Source organism: Passer montanus, unplaced genomic scaffold (genome assembly GCF_014805655.1).
Source record: "Passer montanus isolate IOZ18808 unplaced genomic scaffold, ASM1480565v1 scaffold209, whole genome shotgun sequence".
In the NCBI taxonomy this organism is placed as follows: Eukaryota; Metazoa; Chordata; class Aves; order Passeriformes; family Passeridae; genus Passer; species Passer montanus.
This window is the reverse complement of record NW_024366692.1, coordinates 105707-121914: the sequence shown is the minus strand read 5'-3', so window position 1 is coordinate 121914 and position 16208 is coordinate 105707. Positions and strand designations below refer to the sequence as shown.

The 16208-nt window shown below is 49.7% G+C and overlaps 1 protein-coding gene across 1 annotated transcript; it reads right to left on the bottom strand.

Moving 5' to 3' along the window:
* Window positions 1-12202: 12202 nt before the first annotated feature.
* On the bottom strand, window positions 12203-12742 carry LOC120501898 (beta-keratin-related protein-like). Its single transcript, XM_039708677.1, has one exon. It carries the CDS (start codon window positions 12740-12742, stop codon window positions 12203-12205), a length of 540 nt encoding a protein of 179 aa, XP_039564611.1.
* Window positions 12743-16208: the final 3466 nt, after the last annotated feature.

Genomic DNA, 16208 nt, shown 5'->3' with positions numbered 1-16208 from the left:
CAGCTCCAGCTGAGGCAGAGGTCTGGCTGCAACTTCAGCAGATTTGTTCCTCAGATTCCTCCCTCTCCAGTCATTCATGGATTACATTTCCTGTTGTGTCTCCATTTTCCATACCCAGCATTTTTTCCAAATTTCCTCCAGAAATGAGTTTTCCCCCTCCAAAATTGCTCCCTTTTATAGAGTTATAAACTGAACAGTGGGGTTTTGAGTAGCCCTGAGAATTCTGTCCCAAAATGTCCATTTTATTCCATTTTTTCCATTGGTAACTGTTAGGGTAGAAAACCCAAGGGAGCTTTTCCTGGGGTTTCCGTGAGTTTTCCCAGCCCTTGGAATTTACAGCTAAGAGGATTCACCCAAACCAAAACCAGGACTAGGAAAAACCAGGGAAGGAGAAATTCTAGGGCCACAACCCCCAGGAACTGCTCCTGCTCCAACCACAACTGGAAATCCCTGTCCCAACCTCCCCATCCTCCTAAAAGGGCAAAAGGAGAAACCCAGTGGGATCTGCCCAAATGAACCCTAAAATTCTTCCTTTTGGCTCCTGGTCTTTGATTCTCCCCCTCTGCTCTGTGGTGCTGTGATCCCACCAGGAATTCCGTGCCCAGTTCTGGTGTCTCCAAGCCATGAAGTTGCTCATGAGACTGGAGCCCCTCCCCGATGGATCCAGGCTGGGAATGTTGAGCCTGTGGAGACCCCAGAGCCCCTCGGGGCTCCAGAGAAGCTGGAGAGGGATTTTTCCTCAGGAACTGCAGGGACAGGACACAGGGAATGGGGTCAGGGTGAGATTTTGGGGAGGAATTGTTCCCTCTGAGGGTCTGGCCCAGGGAATTCCATGGATTTCCCACTCCTGGAAGTGTCCAAGGCCTGGCTGGTCCATGGAAACTGTCCCTGCCTGTGGAGCAATTCCACAAAAAAAAAAAAAAAAACCAAAAAATTAATTCCTCAGCGTTTTTACCAACTTGGCAAAATCAGCAAAATGCTGCAGGAAGCGAAACTCCTTCCAAAATACTCAAGGAAGAAACTGGAGGGTGTTGGGAGAAACTGATAATTGTTTTGAGGCGGATAAAACAGTCGGAGCCCGGGCAGGGATCGCCTCCCCAGGGTTGGGAAATGTCGGGGATGGCTCAACCCCCGCGGGCAATCCCGGGATGGGATAAAAGGCTCCCGGCTCCCAATTCCTCCCATCCCAGCTCCTGATTCCTGAGACTTCAGTTCCTCGGGCTTCTCCTCTTCGGGATCTGAGTGAGTCTGGGGGACGCTTTGGGGTGGCCGGGGTGGGAGTCCCTCCTTGGGGAGACTGGGAGAGCCCTGAGGAGCTGCCGGGGAGGAAAGGAGGGAAGGGGAGAGGGAAAAGGGGAAAAGAGGGAAAAATATGACTTTTTGGAGAAGAACTGTTTGGGAAGGAGGGAGGGAAGGAGGAGAGGGGCAGGAAGAAGGGAAAGGGAGTTTTTCCAGAGCAGGTGCTTGGGAAGGAAGGAGGATAGAAGGGCAGGGATAAGGGAAAAAGAGGAAAAATCTGAGCCTTTGGAGAGGAGATGCCTGGAAGGGATGGAAGGAGGCAGGGAGAGAGAGAGGGAGAGAGGCAGGGAGAAGGGGACAAAGAGAGAAAAATCGGAGTTTTTCCAGAGCAGGTGCTTGGGAGGGAGGGATGGAGGGGGGAGGAGAGAGGGACAGGAGACAGGAAAAAGAGAAAAATTTTCTGAGATTTCAGAGAGTTTTTGGAAGGAGGGATGGAAGGAGAGAAGGAGGGAGGAGAGGGACAGGGAGAAGGGAAAGAGAGAATATGAGCAGGGGCTCTGCTGCGCTGATTTCCAACCCTATCTCCTCCCCTCCCTCCCGTTCCCGCAGCAGTTCCAGCTCTCTCCTCCCAGGATGTCCTTCTCCAGCCAGCTCAGCTCCCGCTGCTCCGCGCCCTGCGCCGTGTCCTGCCCCCAGCCCTGTGCTGACACCTGGAACCAGCCCTGTGTCACCTCCTGCGGGGACTCCCGGGCTGTCATCCACCCCCCGCCCGTGGTCATCACCTTCCCGGGGCCCATCCTCAGCTCCTGTCCCCAGGAGAGCATCGTGGGATCCGCATTCCCGGCGGGAATTGAGCGCCCCGCGGGCCTGCAGGGCTCCCTGGTCTATGGAGGTGTCCTGTCCTCCAGGAACGCCTGGAGCCAGCGCTCCGGGAGCTGCGGGCCCTGCTGAACCGGGGAAGGGGTGGGGAAACCCGGGGGAGCGGCAGCAGGAGCTGGGGCAGGAGCTGAGCAGGGGGACGTGGATCTGTGGGGCCGGGAGATGGTCGGAATCCATGGAAATATGTTCAGGGTTCATGGGAGCTGCTCAGGATCCATGGGAAATGCTCAGAACCCATGGGAAATGTTCAGAACCCGTGGGAAATGTTCAGGATCCATGGGAATTGTTCAGAACCTGTGGGAACTGCTCAGAATCCATGGGAAATGCTCAGCATCCATTCAAACTCCTCAGCACCCCTGGGATTCTCCTTAGCACTTCTGGGAGCTCCTCTTCCTCCCCCTCTTTTGTTTTTAATGTAATTTTTCTTTGAATTTGCCTCTTCGCTCCTCAACTGAATTGTTTGCCTGCTTTTATCCCAATAAACTTCTGTGTTTGCATTCAAATATCTAGGATTTCTTCTCTTTTTTATAAAACCTCTGCAAACCCATGGGACCAAACTATCCCATTATCTCGGAGATCTTGGGAGGATGGTTTGAGTCTTCCAGGGAATGTTTTTATGGATTCACCTGTCAGCAAATTCCCATTTCACCTTCCCAGGGAACAAGGTGGGGCAGAGCTGCGCAGTCCTTGGGAAAAAAATTCCATGAAAAATTACCATTGTATCCATTGTAGAACTGCTCCAAGATCTCATCCCACCCGAACAGAAAACTCCAAATCGTGATGCAGAAAGGATTTTATTGGGGCCGAGAAATGGGATTCATCCCGTGACAGCAGCGCCGCCCGGAATTCCAGGGGAATTCAGAGGGAATTACAGAGGAATTCGGGCAAATTCACAGCAAGGCAGAATGGATGGGAATTGCGAGCGGGGATCCGATCCAGAGGGAATTGCGGGGCTGGAATCACTCCTCGGATGGTTTCTGGGATCATTCCTGGGATGAAGGAGCAGCCCCGGCTCCCCTCGGAGCCCTCCCCTCGCTCACAATTTGCGGATTTACTTTTTTTTCTGCTGGTTTTGGTCATCCAGGGTTCCTTTGCCGGGTTTGGGAGGGCGGGGGTAGGAGGGGAAGGGATTTCGGGGGTAGGAGGGGTGAGAATTTTGGGAATAGCAGGGGTAGGAATTTCGGGAAAAGCAGGAGGAGGAGGAGGAGTAATTCCAGCCACCAGAAGAGGCTCCGGGCTCCCAGGAGCTCTGGACACCTCCGGACCCGAAGGAATTTCCCATTCCCGCTGGGAATGGGGACCCCACGATGCTCTCCTGCGGGCAGGAGCTGAGGGTGGGCCCCGGGAAGGTGATGACCACGGGCGGGGGGTGGATGACAGCCCGGGAGTCCCCGCAGGAGGTGACACAGGGCTGGCTCCAGGCGCTGGCCACGGGCTCTGAGCAGGACACGGGGCAGAGCGGCTGGGAGGACATCGCGGGGCTGGAGGTGACACAGAGGGGACAGCGTGAGGGGACAGAGCAAAGGGGAAACCTCATTTATTCATTATTCATCATTATTTGTTTGCTATTATTTAATCATTATTATTATTATTATTGTTATTATTACATGTATTTATTTATTTATTCGAATATTCGCATTTCCAATTTTAATATTTTCAGTGTTCATACTTCCAGTGTTCATATTTCCAATATTCATTCATTCATTCATTCATTCATTCATTCATTCATTCATTCACTTTCATTCATTCTTTCATTCATCTTTTCAATATTTGTCTTTTCCATATTCGTATTTCCAATACTAATCTCTTCAATGCTCATTTTTCTAATACTCATATTTCTTATACTCTTTTATTAATCTCAGAATTAACGCGTTTTACCCCATTTATTTCCGACTGTTCTGTTCCCAAATCTTGAGCCATTTCCCACCGCTCCTTGTGAATTTTTTAGAAGCAAATCGAACAATTTCCGAGCTCAAACCCTGCCCGACCCCCCAGACCTGACTTACGCGGTGGCACAGCAGGAGATGGGATGAGAATGGCAGAAAAATGATTTAAAATCTCTCTGCAGGAGCTTTTATAGAGCTCCTCACTTCGCCCCGGGGGAAGGGAACCACTCCTGTCCTCTTTGTCCCCATTGTCCCTCAAATGTCTTTTTCTTTTTTGCTTTTGTCTCTCAATCAAGGTAATCGTGGCCATTGTTTCTCCCCAAACTCCACCTGACGCTCCTTTAAATCCCGGAGATTTCGGGATGTCAGACAGGGAGGGCGATTCCCACCCTTGGCACAACTCCCGAGCTGAAGATTTATTTTGCTGCGAGCTTTCAAATCGATATTTCCCCCCCAAATTGTACCAAAATCCCTCAATTCAATATCCCCGCGCGGATCGCCCTCCCCATCCCCTGTTTTTGTTTCTCCAAACAAAGAATTCCTGGCTCAGAGCCGGCGCAGGAGATGAAAGGAGCGAGGCCTTGGGCTCCTCCCTGGATCTCCTTCCCCTCTGAATCAACAGCCGGGGCTGGCATTTCACCTCAGACTTTTTAATAATCCCCGTGAGGAAATCGGCACCAAAAATTGCCCAATTCCCGCGGGGTGTCGGGAAAACGAGGGGTTGGATACGAAAAACAAGGGTTTGACATCGCCCGAGATCAGAGAGCACCGAGATGGTGAGGGGAGGAATAAAATGAAAATGAAAATTAAATTGTTTTGGCAGCAGCTCCAGCCAGTGTCATCACAAGGAAAACGTGATTTCCAGGGAAGGAGGCATGCAGAAACCCAGGGATCATTCCCAGCCCCTGAGGAGGAGGAGGAAGGTTTTGGGGTGAGGATGAAGAAAGGCAAACAATGATTCAGGAATTTGGAGATGTTTTTGACAGAGATCTTTGCTTCTCCCATGGTCACTCCTGACTCAGGACCCTGCGCCCGCTCCAGACTTCCCCCAGGAGCTGCTGAGCCTGCAGAAAATCCTGCTTTATTAAGCATTAATTAGCAATAATCATCATTTCCCTTGCTCTTTCCAGGCCCGCACCTCCCACGCAAGACAGGGAATCAAGGGAGGTTCCGCTGATGGTTTTTATTTTTAATTTTTTTTTTTTCTGGCGGAGATGATTAAGAGAAACCCAGTGGATTTATAAAAACATCCCGCGGCAATGCGGGGAACCTCTGGGAGGAGATCTCGGGCACGGCCTGGACTTGTCAGTGCGATTAATGTAATTAAAATTTCATTATCCCCTGGAAATTTATCTTTTTCTGACACTGAAGGGCCCAAATTCCCAATTTCCAAAATTAATCCAGAATTTGTGGCTGGGAGGAAACCGCCATCGGTGATTCCTGGAAATCACACGGAGCATCTGGGAGAGAAATGAGGAATCCCAGGAGGCAGAGAGAGGTGGAATAACCCCAGGGCAGGGCGGTACAGTGCAGAAAATGGTTTTTAATGGGCACGAGAAGCAGAACGAGCATTCACAACAGCACAAAATTAACACGGACACCTTTAATATCCCTAATTCCCACCAGAATTCCCGCTTTCCTCACAATTCAGCCCCTCATCCTTGGAACCGAACCCCCGGGAAGTTTTCACCAGGGGCCACTTTTTTTTTTTTTTTTTTTTTTTTTTTTAATTGATAATTCCAGTCTCAGGGCACGTAAAGCAAATAAGAGTTGATTAACATTAAATTAACATTCCAGGTCCAGGCGTAATCCAGCCTGGGAGTGTTTGGGAAGCGTTCTGGCTCCCTTTGTTGTGCGGAAGCCCTGGGATATTTTGGGGCGGGGGGTAATTGCGGGAATGACCCGGAATTCCAGCTCCAACGTGGCCATTACGGAAGAATGAACCGAACATGGTCTTTAGGATAAAAACAGCGCCTGGAATGGCTCGGAATGGGATGAGCAGGGCACGCCTGGCATCCCAAACTGCCTGGAGGGATCCACTGCTGGCACCGGCTCCTGGAATTTGGAACTCCGGGTCCCTCCCTGTCACCGCGGAGAGGTGGAGAAGAGTCCTTGGAAAAGCAGTTCAGGAAAGTTTGGATGCAGAAATGTGGAAAACAGCTTGGGCTTTGCTCAGTTCCCTTTGTTTAGAGGGAAGAAAATCCCCAAACAGAGCTGGGTATGAACAAGACACTAAGAATTCCTGTTTTGCTTCAATCTGAAGGTTTTATCCTGGAAAATGCACAGCCAGGGTTTTTTAGGGATAAAATCTCTTATCCCAGAAATTTAACCCTAAATTTTACCTTTAGTCAAGTTTGGAGCAGTCCGGGAAGAGCCTGGAGGTTGCCTGTCCCTCTATCCAAGGCTGAGTGTCCCCAAGAGAGCCCAAGGAGCAGAGGAAAAAGGGAATTCGGAACAGGTTTGATGCAGTAGCATTTTAATGGGAATGCAAAGTGGAGTCGAACATTTGCAGAGAGAATAATGCAGACAAAGAGGAGCCGACTCCAAGAAAAGCCCAAAATTACCCCAAATCACCCAAAATCGAGCTCACCCACTCCAGCCTGACACCCCCTCCCCTCACACTTGCTGAGACCTTCCAATTCCTACCATTCCCCAAATCCCTCAGTTGCGATCCACGCTCGGTGTCAAACTGGGCAGAGAAAGTCCAAAGCACAGACAGAAGAAGCAAAACCCCAAGAAGAAAGAAAAGCCTGAACTAAACTAAAGCTCTATCCTAGACTTAAAACGCAGGGTCCTGGTTTCCAGCGGTGCTTCCCTCTCCGGCAGCCTTCGGGTCACATTCCGTATTCCTTCACTTTTCCCCTCGTTCCTTTCCGTGGTTCTTTCCCTCAAAAACCGCTCAGATCTTCTTGCAGAGGCCCCTCTGGCACGGGTGCTTCCAGCGGGTGGAGAAGGTGTAGGAGCGCTCGGGGACGCACTTGGTGGCACAGGGCGTGGCACAGGGCGTGGCGCAGGGCGTGGTGCAGGTGGGGACGCACTTGGTCACGCACTTGGTGGCACAGGGGGTGGTGCAGGGCGCGGCGCAGGGCGCGGGGCACGGCGGGGCGCACTTGGTGGCACAAGGTGGGGGACAGGGTGGAGGACAGGGCGGGGGACAGGGCGGGGGACAGGGCGGCGGGGCACAGGGTGGGGGACAAGGCGGGGGACAGGGCGGGGGACAGGGTGGGGGACAGGGCGGGGCACATTTGGTGGCGCACGGAGCAGCGCACGGGGTGACACAGGGCGGGGCGCACTGGGTGACACACGGGGGGTCACACTTGGCCACGAACTGCGGCACGCAGCAGGACTCCAGGCACTCCAGGCCCTTCTGGCCCGTCCCGATGGGCACGCCCGCCTCCAGCGCCCCGGCCAGCTCAGCAGACTCAGTGGAGCCCACCACGGTCTCCTGCGGGTAGGTGGTGAGGATGGGCCCCGGGAAGGTGACAACCACGGGTGGCGGGAAGATGATGACGCGCGAGTCGGGACAGGCCACCACGCAGGGCTCATTGCAGGCGGTGGCGCGTGGGTCAGGGCACGGCTCAGCGCACATGGTTTTTTCGCAGGACATCTTGCGGCTGGGCTGGACCTGAAAGGAGGGGACAAATGTCAATCCCAAGGAGCCGGAGGGATGGGATCAACCCCTGGACAGGCACAAGGTGGTGGGTGGGTTGATAACTGCTCTGCTCTGCTTGGCTTGGCTCTTCTTGGTGACCTTCCAGAGCCCTGGGATCCCAAACACCTCCCTGGGGACACCAAAACACCTCTTTTGGGGACACCAGAACACCTCTTTTGGGAACACCAAGCCACCTCTTGGAGCACATCAAAACACCTCTTTTGGGACACCAAAACATCTCTTTTGGGACACCAAATGACCCCTTTGGGGCTGTTGTTTAATTAATATCTGTTTTCTCCTCTGCAATTTGGGCTCCAGAGGTGGAGCTCAGTAAAATGAGGATAACAAATAAACCGCTGTTGGAATGGACAACACGAGAGGTTTTACTGGACCCAATTTGGACAAAGTCTGGGCTAAGAAGATAAAAATCCAAGGAATATCATCCCTATGATGGAACTGATCCATAAGGATACCAACAATTATGGATTTAGTGCAGTCAGTTCATAACAGGTCCCTTTGCCACAGATATTGAGCACAAAACTCACTTGGAAAATTCAATAAAAACCTTTTGCAAGATCACTACGAAAAACTGAAGCACAACAATAACCTGAGAGCAGCTGTCCCAAATTTAAATTTCAGAGGGATTAAAACTGGTCCCAAACCAGGGCTGAATTTTTCTTTCTGTTTTTGAAATAAATTTAAGGGTGGGGATTTGGAAAACAGTACAAAAGTCCATTTCAAGTTGTCCTTTCAACCTTACCCAAATTCCACCTCAAAGCATTGAGTGAAGGAGCCGCTTAATCTGTTGTTGCAGATTAAATTGAATATTTTGGGCTCAGCCCAGGTGATTATTTCTTTTTTAAGCTGCATATTGGAGAAGCCTGGGTGGAGTTCAGTTTGACTCAAGCCATTTTTGTTTTCTTTGCTTGTTCTAAACACGATGCCCAAATGTGAATAATTCACCCAAATTTAAACCCTAATCCAGGTGCTCTCCTGAGCTTCCCACCCTTTAAATCCACTACAACTCTGAATTCCCTGTCCTTGACTTGACCCTGATCAGAGAGGAAAGGAATAACTTAAAACCAGACCTAAACACAGAGCACAACACATCCCAAGCAGATTCAAATATTCTCACTTTGCATAAAACCAAATCTTTGCATAAAAAGAACAAAACCACCTAAAGCATCTTCCTAAGTTGACATTTTTCGGATCATTCCCATATCTCCTGGATAGGAAAACCGGGAATTTTGTACGGCCACATCCACAGCAATCTTGCGTCCTCATCCACAGGCGACTGCAGCTCTGCTCATCTCAATATTGCTAAAACTCGCGTTTAAATTTCCACACCACCTCTGCCCAAAATCAGATAAAAATTGTAACCACAAGGTCAGAACCGCCCCACCAGGTGGAAGCTGCTGGCTGAGGTATTTTAAGGTTACCTAAAGGTTGTATCCATTTAATTTCCATAAAGAAAAGCAATTAAATGTTTTTAATATTATCTAGATTGCAAATACATTTTTAAACTTTGATCCCACAGTGCTTCTGGATGAATAATCAAAATTATTTTGAATATTCCATGAAAATAAATGGAATTGTTTTCCAGAACTGCAGAACATGAATCCAAAATTCTGCACTGCGTTAAACGTAAACATTTTTAAAATTAGACTCATTTTATTATTTTAGGAAGAAGTTATATCAGAATCCAACTTACTCAGTTCACCAAGGAGAAGCCAACAGGACCCGCTGGAAGCTCCCTGAGTCAGGAATGGTTTTTATATCCCCGGCTGGACCACCAGGCTGATGCAAGAAAATAACGTCATATTTGAGCATTAGGCCCCATTACTCCCCAAACCAAATTTGAGGGGTAATTACAGTAATTGCTTTGCTTTGCTCACTGTTTGTGTTGATTACCCTTTTCGCACCAGCACGTGACTGCCGTTGTTTGGTCCCAGATTCTTCTAATTTCAGAGTTTTGAGGCTCAAATTTATTCCTGCAGCTCTGTCAAGGTGAAAACCTAGGCTAAGCTCAGCTTTGCAGGAGCTCCTGAGCTTTGCAAGGCTCGTCCTTGCAGCTCCTTAATCCCAGGATTTGTTTTCCTGGTCTCCAAGAATGCAGCAGAGTCTAACCCAGCATTAGCCGTGAGTGTTCCCGGCTGCTTCCAAACTTGTTGGGACGTGTTTATGGGAATGGCCAGACTGGAGTGGCCGAGTCGGCTCCCAGAGCCACTCCCGGCTGAGCCCGTGGGGCTCTGGCTCCTCATTTGGTGTCCAAGTTCAGGATCCGACTCATCCCAAGTTCCAAACCTCAAGGAGTTCCACCTCAGTGTGAGGGAGAACTTCCTTCCATATAGCTGCTGCTCAGGGAGGGCAGAATTCGGATTGTCCCTGTCTGGAGTCATCCCAAATCCACGTGGATGTGTCCCTGTGTCACCTGCCCTGGGAGAGCACTTCCAAGCCCAACAATCCTGGGATTCTGGGATATAAAACAGCACCAGGAGTTGATGTGGCCGGTCGAGCCCTGGTTTAGCACAAAACTCCTCCTCTGCCGCAGAATTCGTGCCTGGGAAGAAATCGGAAGTGGGAAAGTCCCTTTTGAGAAAAGTGGGATGGTCAGAGGGATCCTGGCATGGGATAAATCACTCCATCCCCAGTTCCTTTCTTGGTGGTTTTGGTCACCAGAAAAATGTTGGAGTGTGGAGGCATGTGGGAAACTCGGGGCAAGGGGAGAAGCCACCAAAGACAATCATTCCTTGCTGAACACAGGGAAAACCAGGAAAAAACCCCAGGATTTATTTAAGGTCACTCAGGACAACTTTGGATCGAGAGGACAAAGAGTTACAGCCCCAGTTGGTGCTGGGGTGAAGCAGAAATTCATGGCATGCTGGAAGCTCAGCCCCTGAGGTGAGAGAAGCCCGGTCCCACTTAAATCCCCAAATATGTCCTGATTTGGGAAGGTGAGTGTTTGGCCAAGTGGATTGAAATGGTATCATTAGGATAACAAACACAGGGGCAGGCTTTTAATCCCAAAGAACCAGAGGGATCCGAATTCCCGAGGCTGAGTCAGGGGAATCACGTGGGTGGCCTGACACATTTGTTTGGAAGGGACGCTATGATTCAGTCCTGGTTTAATACCCACAGCCTGTCATTAACTTCAGAGAGCCACGGCGCTTTGCATGGGTAAAACATGAGTGGGTGTTTGCAAAACCATCCCCAAGCATTTCCTCACAGCATTCCCCATGAGTGCTTTTGCCCAGGGGAGCCTCTGGGATCGCTCTGCTTCCAGGAGGGAATGGAGAGCACGGAGGTCGTGACAAAAATAAACCCCAAAAAAACCAGGAAGGAGGGAAGTGAGCCCAGGAAATGAGTCCAGGAAATTTTGGGGGGTGCTCAGAAACAACTATTTTGGGGTGGCAGGTCCTGGGATTGTCGTGTCAACATGATCCAGGGCTCCTCAGATGAGTGTGACACAAAATTCCAGAGCTGGGAATGTGGGATGGGCCCCTGAGAGAGGATTTTAAAGGAATCACAGAAATGGGATGGTTTGGGTGGGAAGGGACCTTAAAAATCCCCTCATCCCATGCTCTGCCATGGGCAGGGACACTTCCCACCACCCCAGGTTGCTCCAATTCCCATCCAGCCTGGCCTTGGACACTTCCAGGGATGGGGAATTAATGGATCAGGATCAGGATCAGTAGGACCTGTCAGAGGCTTCTTTCCCGGAGCAGCCCAACCCAGCAACTTCTGGCAGCTTCGGAAAAGTTTGGAGACTCTGGAATTCCTTTCCAGCTCCTTTCAGCAGTGCCAGCCCTGCCAGGAGGATTCCTCCTTCTCTTTCCTTAACAGCAGCAGCCTCCTGCAGCTTTTATCTTGTTTTTGGCTCTCTCAGGGGCATTCCCAGCTCCAGGTCCTCATCCCTTGCCAACTTCCATCCCCAGGAATTCCCCAAAAACCCCTTGGAAGGGAAGAGCTGCTCTCCCCTTCCTGGCACAAATTCCCTTCCCCAGAGCAGCTCCAGAGGGAGCTTTTGAGCCTGACTTCTGCACGCAGGAGCGACTTTCTCCTCCTGCATGTTTTTACTTATTTAGGTGGATAAAATTGAGGATGAGGAAGTGGTTGTGGAATTCCGGTTGGAAAAGGATTTCGGACTTCAAACCGGTGAAGTTAGAAAAGGTGTTGTGAGCAGGAAATACAAATAAATATTAATTATTCGATAAGTTTTGGATAGGGAAGGGTCTGGAGAGGTCCAAAGGGAGATCGGGGGGGCTCCAACCCTCCCAAATTCCTGAATTAAACAAAAAGATGAGTTGGGAAAAGGAGTTAAAATGATAAAGAACAATGGGAATTTGAATGCAACAGAACTTTAATGACAAGGAAGGGTTTGGGGCAGAGTCACACACAGGGAGTACAAAGGACAATTCCCAGGGCTTTGGGAAGTGATGCAGATCCACAAAGGCCGGAGAAGGCGATTCCTGGGATGTCCCTGGCTTGCAGCTTCCCCAGGAGCTGAGCCCAGCCTGTGGCTGCTGCCGGGGGAGCTGAGGCTGCCTCAGAAATAAAAGAAGCCACAGTTTCCTCCTCCAAACCTCCTGGAGCTGCCCCCTCCGTAGGATCCCCCTCCACAGGAGCCGCCCCCAAAGGAGCTGCCCCCACCGCAGGAGCCCCCGAAGCCCCCGCCTGAGGAGCCAAAGGATCTTCTGCCCCCAAAGGATCTGCTCCCTCCGTAGGAACCCCCGGAGCCAAAGGATCTGCTCCCTCCATAGGACCCACCAATGGAACCGCCTCCATAGGATCCCCCAATTCCCCCCAGGGAGCCGCTGCCCCCTCCGTAGGATCCCCCAATGGCGCCCCCGGACCCAGAAGATCCCGTGGCCCCCGACGGGAAGGAGGTGCCCACGATGCTCTCCTGGGGACAGGAGCTGAGGATGGGCCCCGGGAAGGTGATGACCACGGGCGGAGGGTAGACCACGGCCCGCGAGTCCCCGCAGGAGGTGACACAGGGCTGGCTCCAGGCGTCCGCGTAGGGCTGGGGACAGGACACCTCGCAGGGGGACGAGCAGCCGCTGCTCACCATCGCTCCTGACGACATTCTTGGGATGGACGGCAACCTGCGGCAGCACAGAAATCAGAACTGCAGTGCCCAAAATTCCACAGGAAAATGAAATCCTGCTCTGGTGCCTTCCATGAGCGGGAAAAAAGGGGGGAAGGAGAGTTTAGAGAGATTCCTGACAACATATTTTGTGGTAGAGGGAGAACTGCATCACTGGAGTAAAATTAAAATGTTCAACAACATCTGGGCCTTTACACAATCACCAGCATGATAAAAAACTGTAATTTCCTGATTGAAGGAATTATTGCCCTATAAATACGAGATCTCCTCTCATTTCCCTCCATCCTGAATAAAAGCCAAGCTCAGAGTACTTAAGTTGTAACCTCCCCATCAAATAATCAGGGTTTAATTGACACTTTCCCTTTGTGGTTTGGAACAACACAACCTCACATTTGGAGATCTGCATCTCCCAACCGCTCCAGCCACAAAATCTTCCCTGCCCGAGAGACAGAATCGATAAAATGGAACCATTTGGCTTGGAAAAGAGCCCCAAGTCCATTTTCCTGATCATTTCAGAGTTCTGACATGGAATCATTTCCAATTCAGCACTGACAGCCACATCCCAGTTAATGGAAATAGAATGAGAGGCAGAGAACTCACCGGGCTCGCAGGGAAAACCGGACTGAGGAGAAGGTGCTGGGGAAGCTGCAGAAAATCCCGGTTTTTATACCCTTCCCCACGGCTCCCAAGCCATGCAACACAACTTTGGGACATCACCAGTGACACGTTTTGCTGTATAAGCGCCTTCTAATTGTAATAATTGCTTTGATAAGTGCTAATGATTCGTAAATCAACCCCTCATCAGCCAATACATGCACACACCCTTTGTCTTGCTTTAATCCTTAAATAATTTTTAAAATTATTTTGTGACTGCTGCCATTTCCTGGCCTGGTTTGACTTGGGAATTGGCTTGGAAGGGTGAAGGATCAGGAATTCCCTCAGCAAGGGCAAAAATCAGTTTGGTTTTGTCAGGGGAAATATTTTCTATTCTCCAGAAAATTCCATGGAAATCCAGAATTGGGAAATCCCACAAATTTTTTCTTTATAAATTCTTGGATGGGAAGGATCATTTTTTATACCCATTTAACCAAAGGAACTCATTAAAAAGGACTTAAATTAATTCCTTGGATGCTCATTATCATCCAAGGAAGCACTGTATGAAAGCATTTAATTATTATAATTCTCCTTTTGTCACCTTAATTATCCTAATTCTCCTTTTGTCCCCTTTTGGGACAGCTGCAATATTCCAGGGAGTCACAAGTCCAGGAGGCATCATTGGATGAAAAAACCTAAATATTTTTGAGTTCACGAAGCTGATTCCATCTAAAACACAATAAAAGCATCTCAAGACTGGCCAGGATTATTTTTTTCAGGGAATTCCTGAATTCCCTGAAAATTCTTACAGAATTCCTGGGTTTAAACCTCATCTGGTGAGAGGCAGAAATACATAAATAGCAGGAGAGATCTCCAAGCCAAACACCCTTCATCAATCACCAGAAACATCAGGAGGGATTTAGACATGATGGATATTTTGGGGTGGTTGTCACAGAAAAACATCTCACACAAATATTGGTGTCATCAAACCCCAGACTGGGGTGGGGGGTTTGGTTCTAAATCAAAGTCAGCTGAAGAGATTTGAGATTTGAAATTCGAGGTTTGAGATTTGAGATCTAAGATTTGAGATTCGAGATTTGAGATCTAAGATTTGAGACTTGATTCTCAGTTGGAGCTATGGGAGGGAAGTTATTCCAGTTTGGAGCTGGAATTTCACCCTGTTTTTCCTGGAAAAGGTGGTCAGGCCTTGGAAAGGGCTCCCTGGAGGTGTCCACCAAGGAACACCTGGCCATTGTCTGGGTGACCAGGTGGGGATCAGTCCCAGGTTGGACTCCATGACCTTGGAGATCTTTTCCAACCTCAACAATGCTGAAATTCCGTGGTCATCCCGTATTTCACATTTCTATCACGATAAAGTTTACTGTTGGTGTTTACATAACTCCTATCCCCACATTTCTGGTGTTTCCAGACCTGATTGGAAAACAGAACATGAGGAGCGATATCGGGGTTAAGATCTTGCAACAGAACCTGAACAAGCCCTGTCAGGCCCCGGTGACATCCCCGGGTTTGACAGCTCTGCCAGTCAGCAATTCCTCCTTGACTCCTCAATTAATGTGAAACTTTCTGGGTTCCTCCAGTTGGGTTGGGAAATATCAATTTACAGGGAAAATCCTGGGTTCTGCTGCTGGTTCTCCCTTTCTGGTGGCTCTGGGAAGCAGCAGCACTTCCACCAACTCCCCAAAATCCAGATTTTGGGGTGGAAAGAGAAATATTGTGCACAAAACTGATTTATTAATCAATAAATCCATCAAGTGGATCTAAACACATTCCAGCTTCAATTCCAGTGAGGCCCAGGGATAGCACCAGCTCCAAGGTGACATCCTGGGGGTCGGAATGTGGAACAAATGGGATCAAACCCAAGGGGTGCAGTGCTTGGAATGTGACTTTGGATTAATAATGAATTTATCACGTCACTTAGGAGAACAATTAGGACAATTAATGAAATAATCCAGCCAGCAAAACACGGTTTGGTAACGCGTGGGAAGGTCTTGCACAAAATGCAGCTCCCATCCTACTGGGGGTCAGGAAAGGTATAAAAGAGCTCTTGGAATTCTGCAGTGCCATCCACGGCTGCTCCTCGTCTCCACTTCGCCAGACCGGGTGAGTTGGATCTTCTTTGTCCTCTGTGTGAATAGGGGAAAATATTTTTTGTCTTTTCTCTAATTCACAAAAGATATCTTCAGGAATCTTTCTAAACTCTTCCTCCTTTTTCTTGCTCATAGAAGGCACCAGAGCAGGATTTCTTCCATTTGGTATTTTGGGCATTGCAGTTAGGATTTATCCCCTGCTTCAGGTATCTCCCCATCCCAAAAGGCGTCTCCAGAACACGGAGGGCTTGCTCTCCTGCAGATCCTGTAGTGCCCAGACATCCCATGTGCTTTTCCACGCTTTAAAATCCGAAGTCCCATCCATGCCTGCATTTGTAGGAACACGGTCAATGAGAAAATTGGAATTTCCCAGGCAATGGGATCAGTTCAAGGTTGTTGGTGACCACCACAACTTTGTCTTATGGTCCTGGGTATGAGCTGCTTCCAAAGGCCCCTGAGTTTCGCTTTGCTCTCCAGGATTCCCAGCACTTCCAAGGCAGCAGGAAACCCTTTGGGAATCAGCAGAGCTCAGTGCAGAGAAACGCAGAAAAGGGACAAACCTCACTCTTCCCAACCTCTCCTTCCCCCTTTTTTTCCCACTCATGGAAGGCACCAGAGCAGGATTTCATTTTCCTGTGGAATTTTGGGCACTGCAGTTCTGATTTCTGTGCTGCCGCAGGTTGCCGTCCATCCCAAGAATGTCGTCAGGAGCGATGGTGAGCAGCGGCTGCTCGTCCCCGTGC

Bases quoted from the DNA above. Each gene is read 5' to 3' on its own strand.
- LOC120501898 (XM_039708677.1), bottom strand. From the start codon at position 12,742: ATGTCGTCAGGAGCGATGGTGAGCAGCGGCTGCTCGTCCCCCTGCGAG.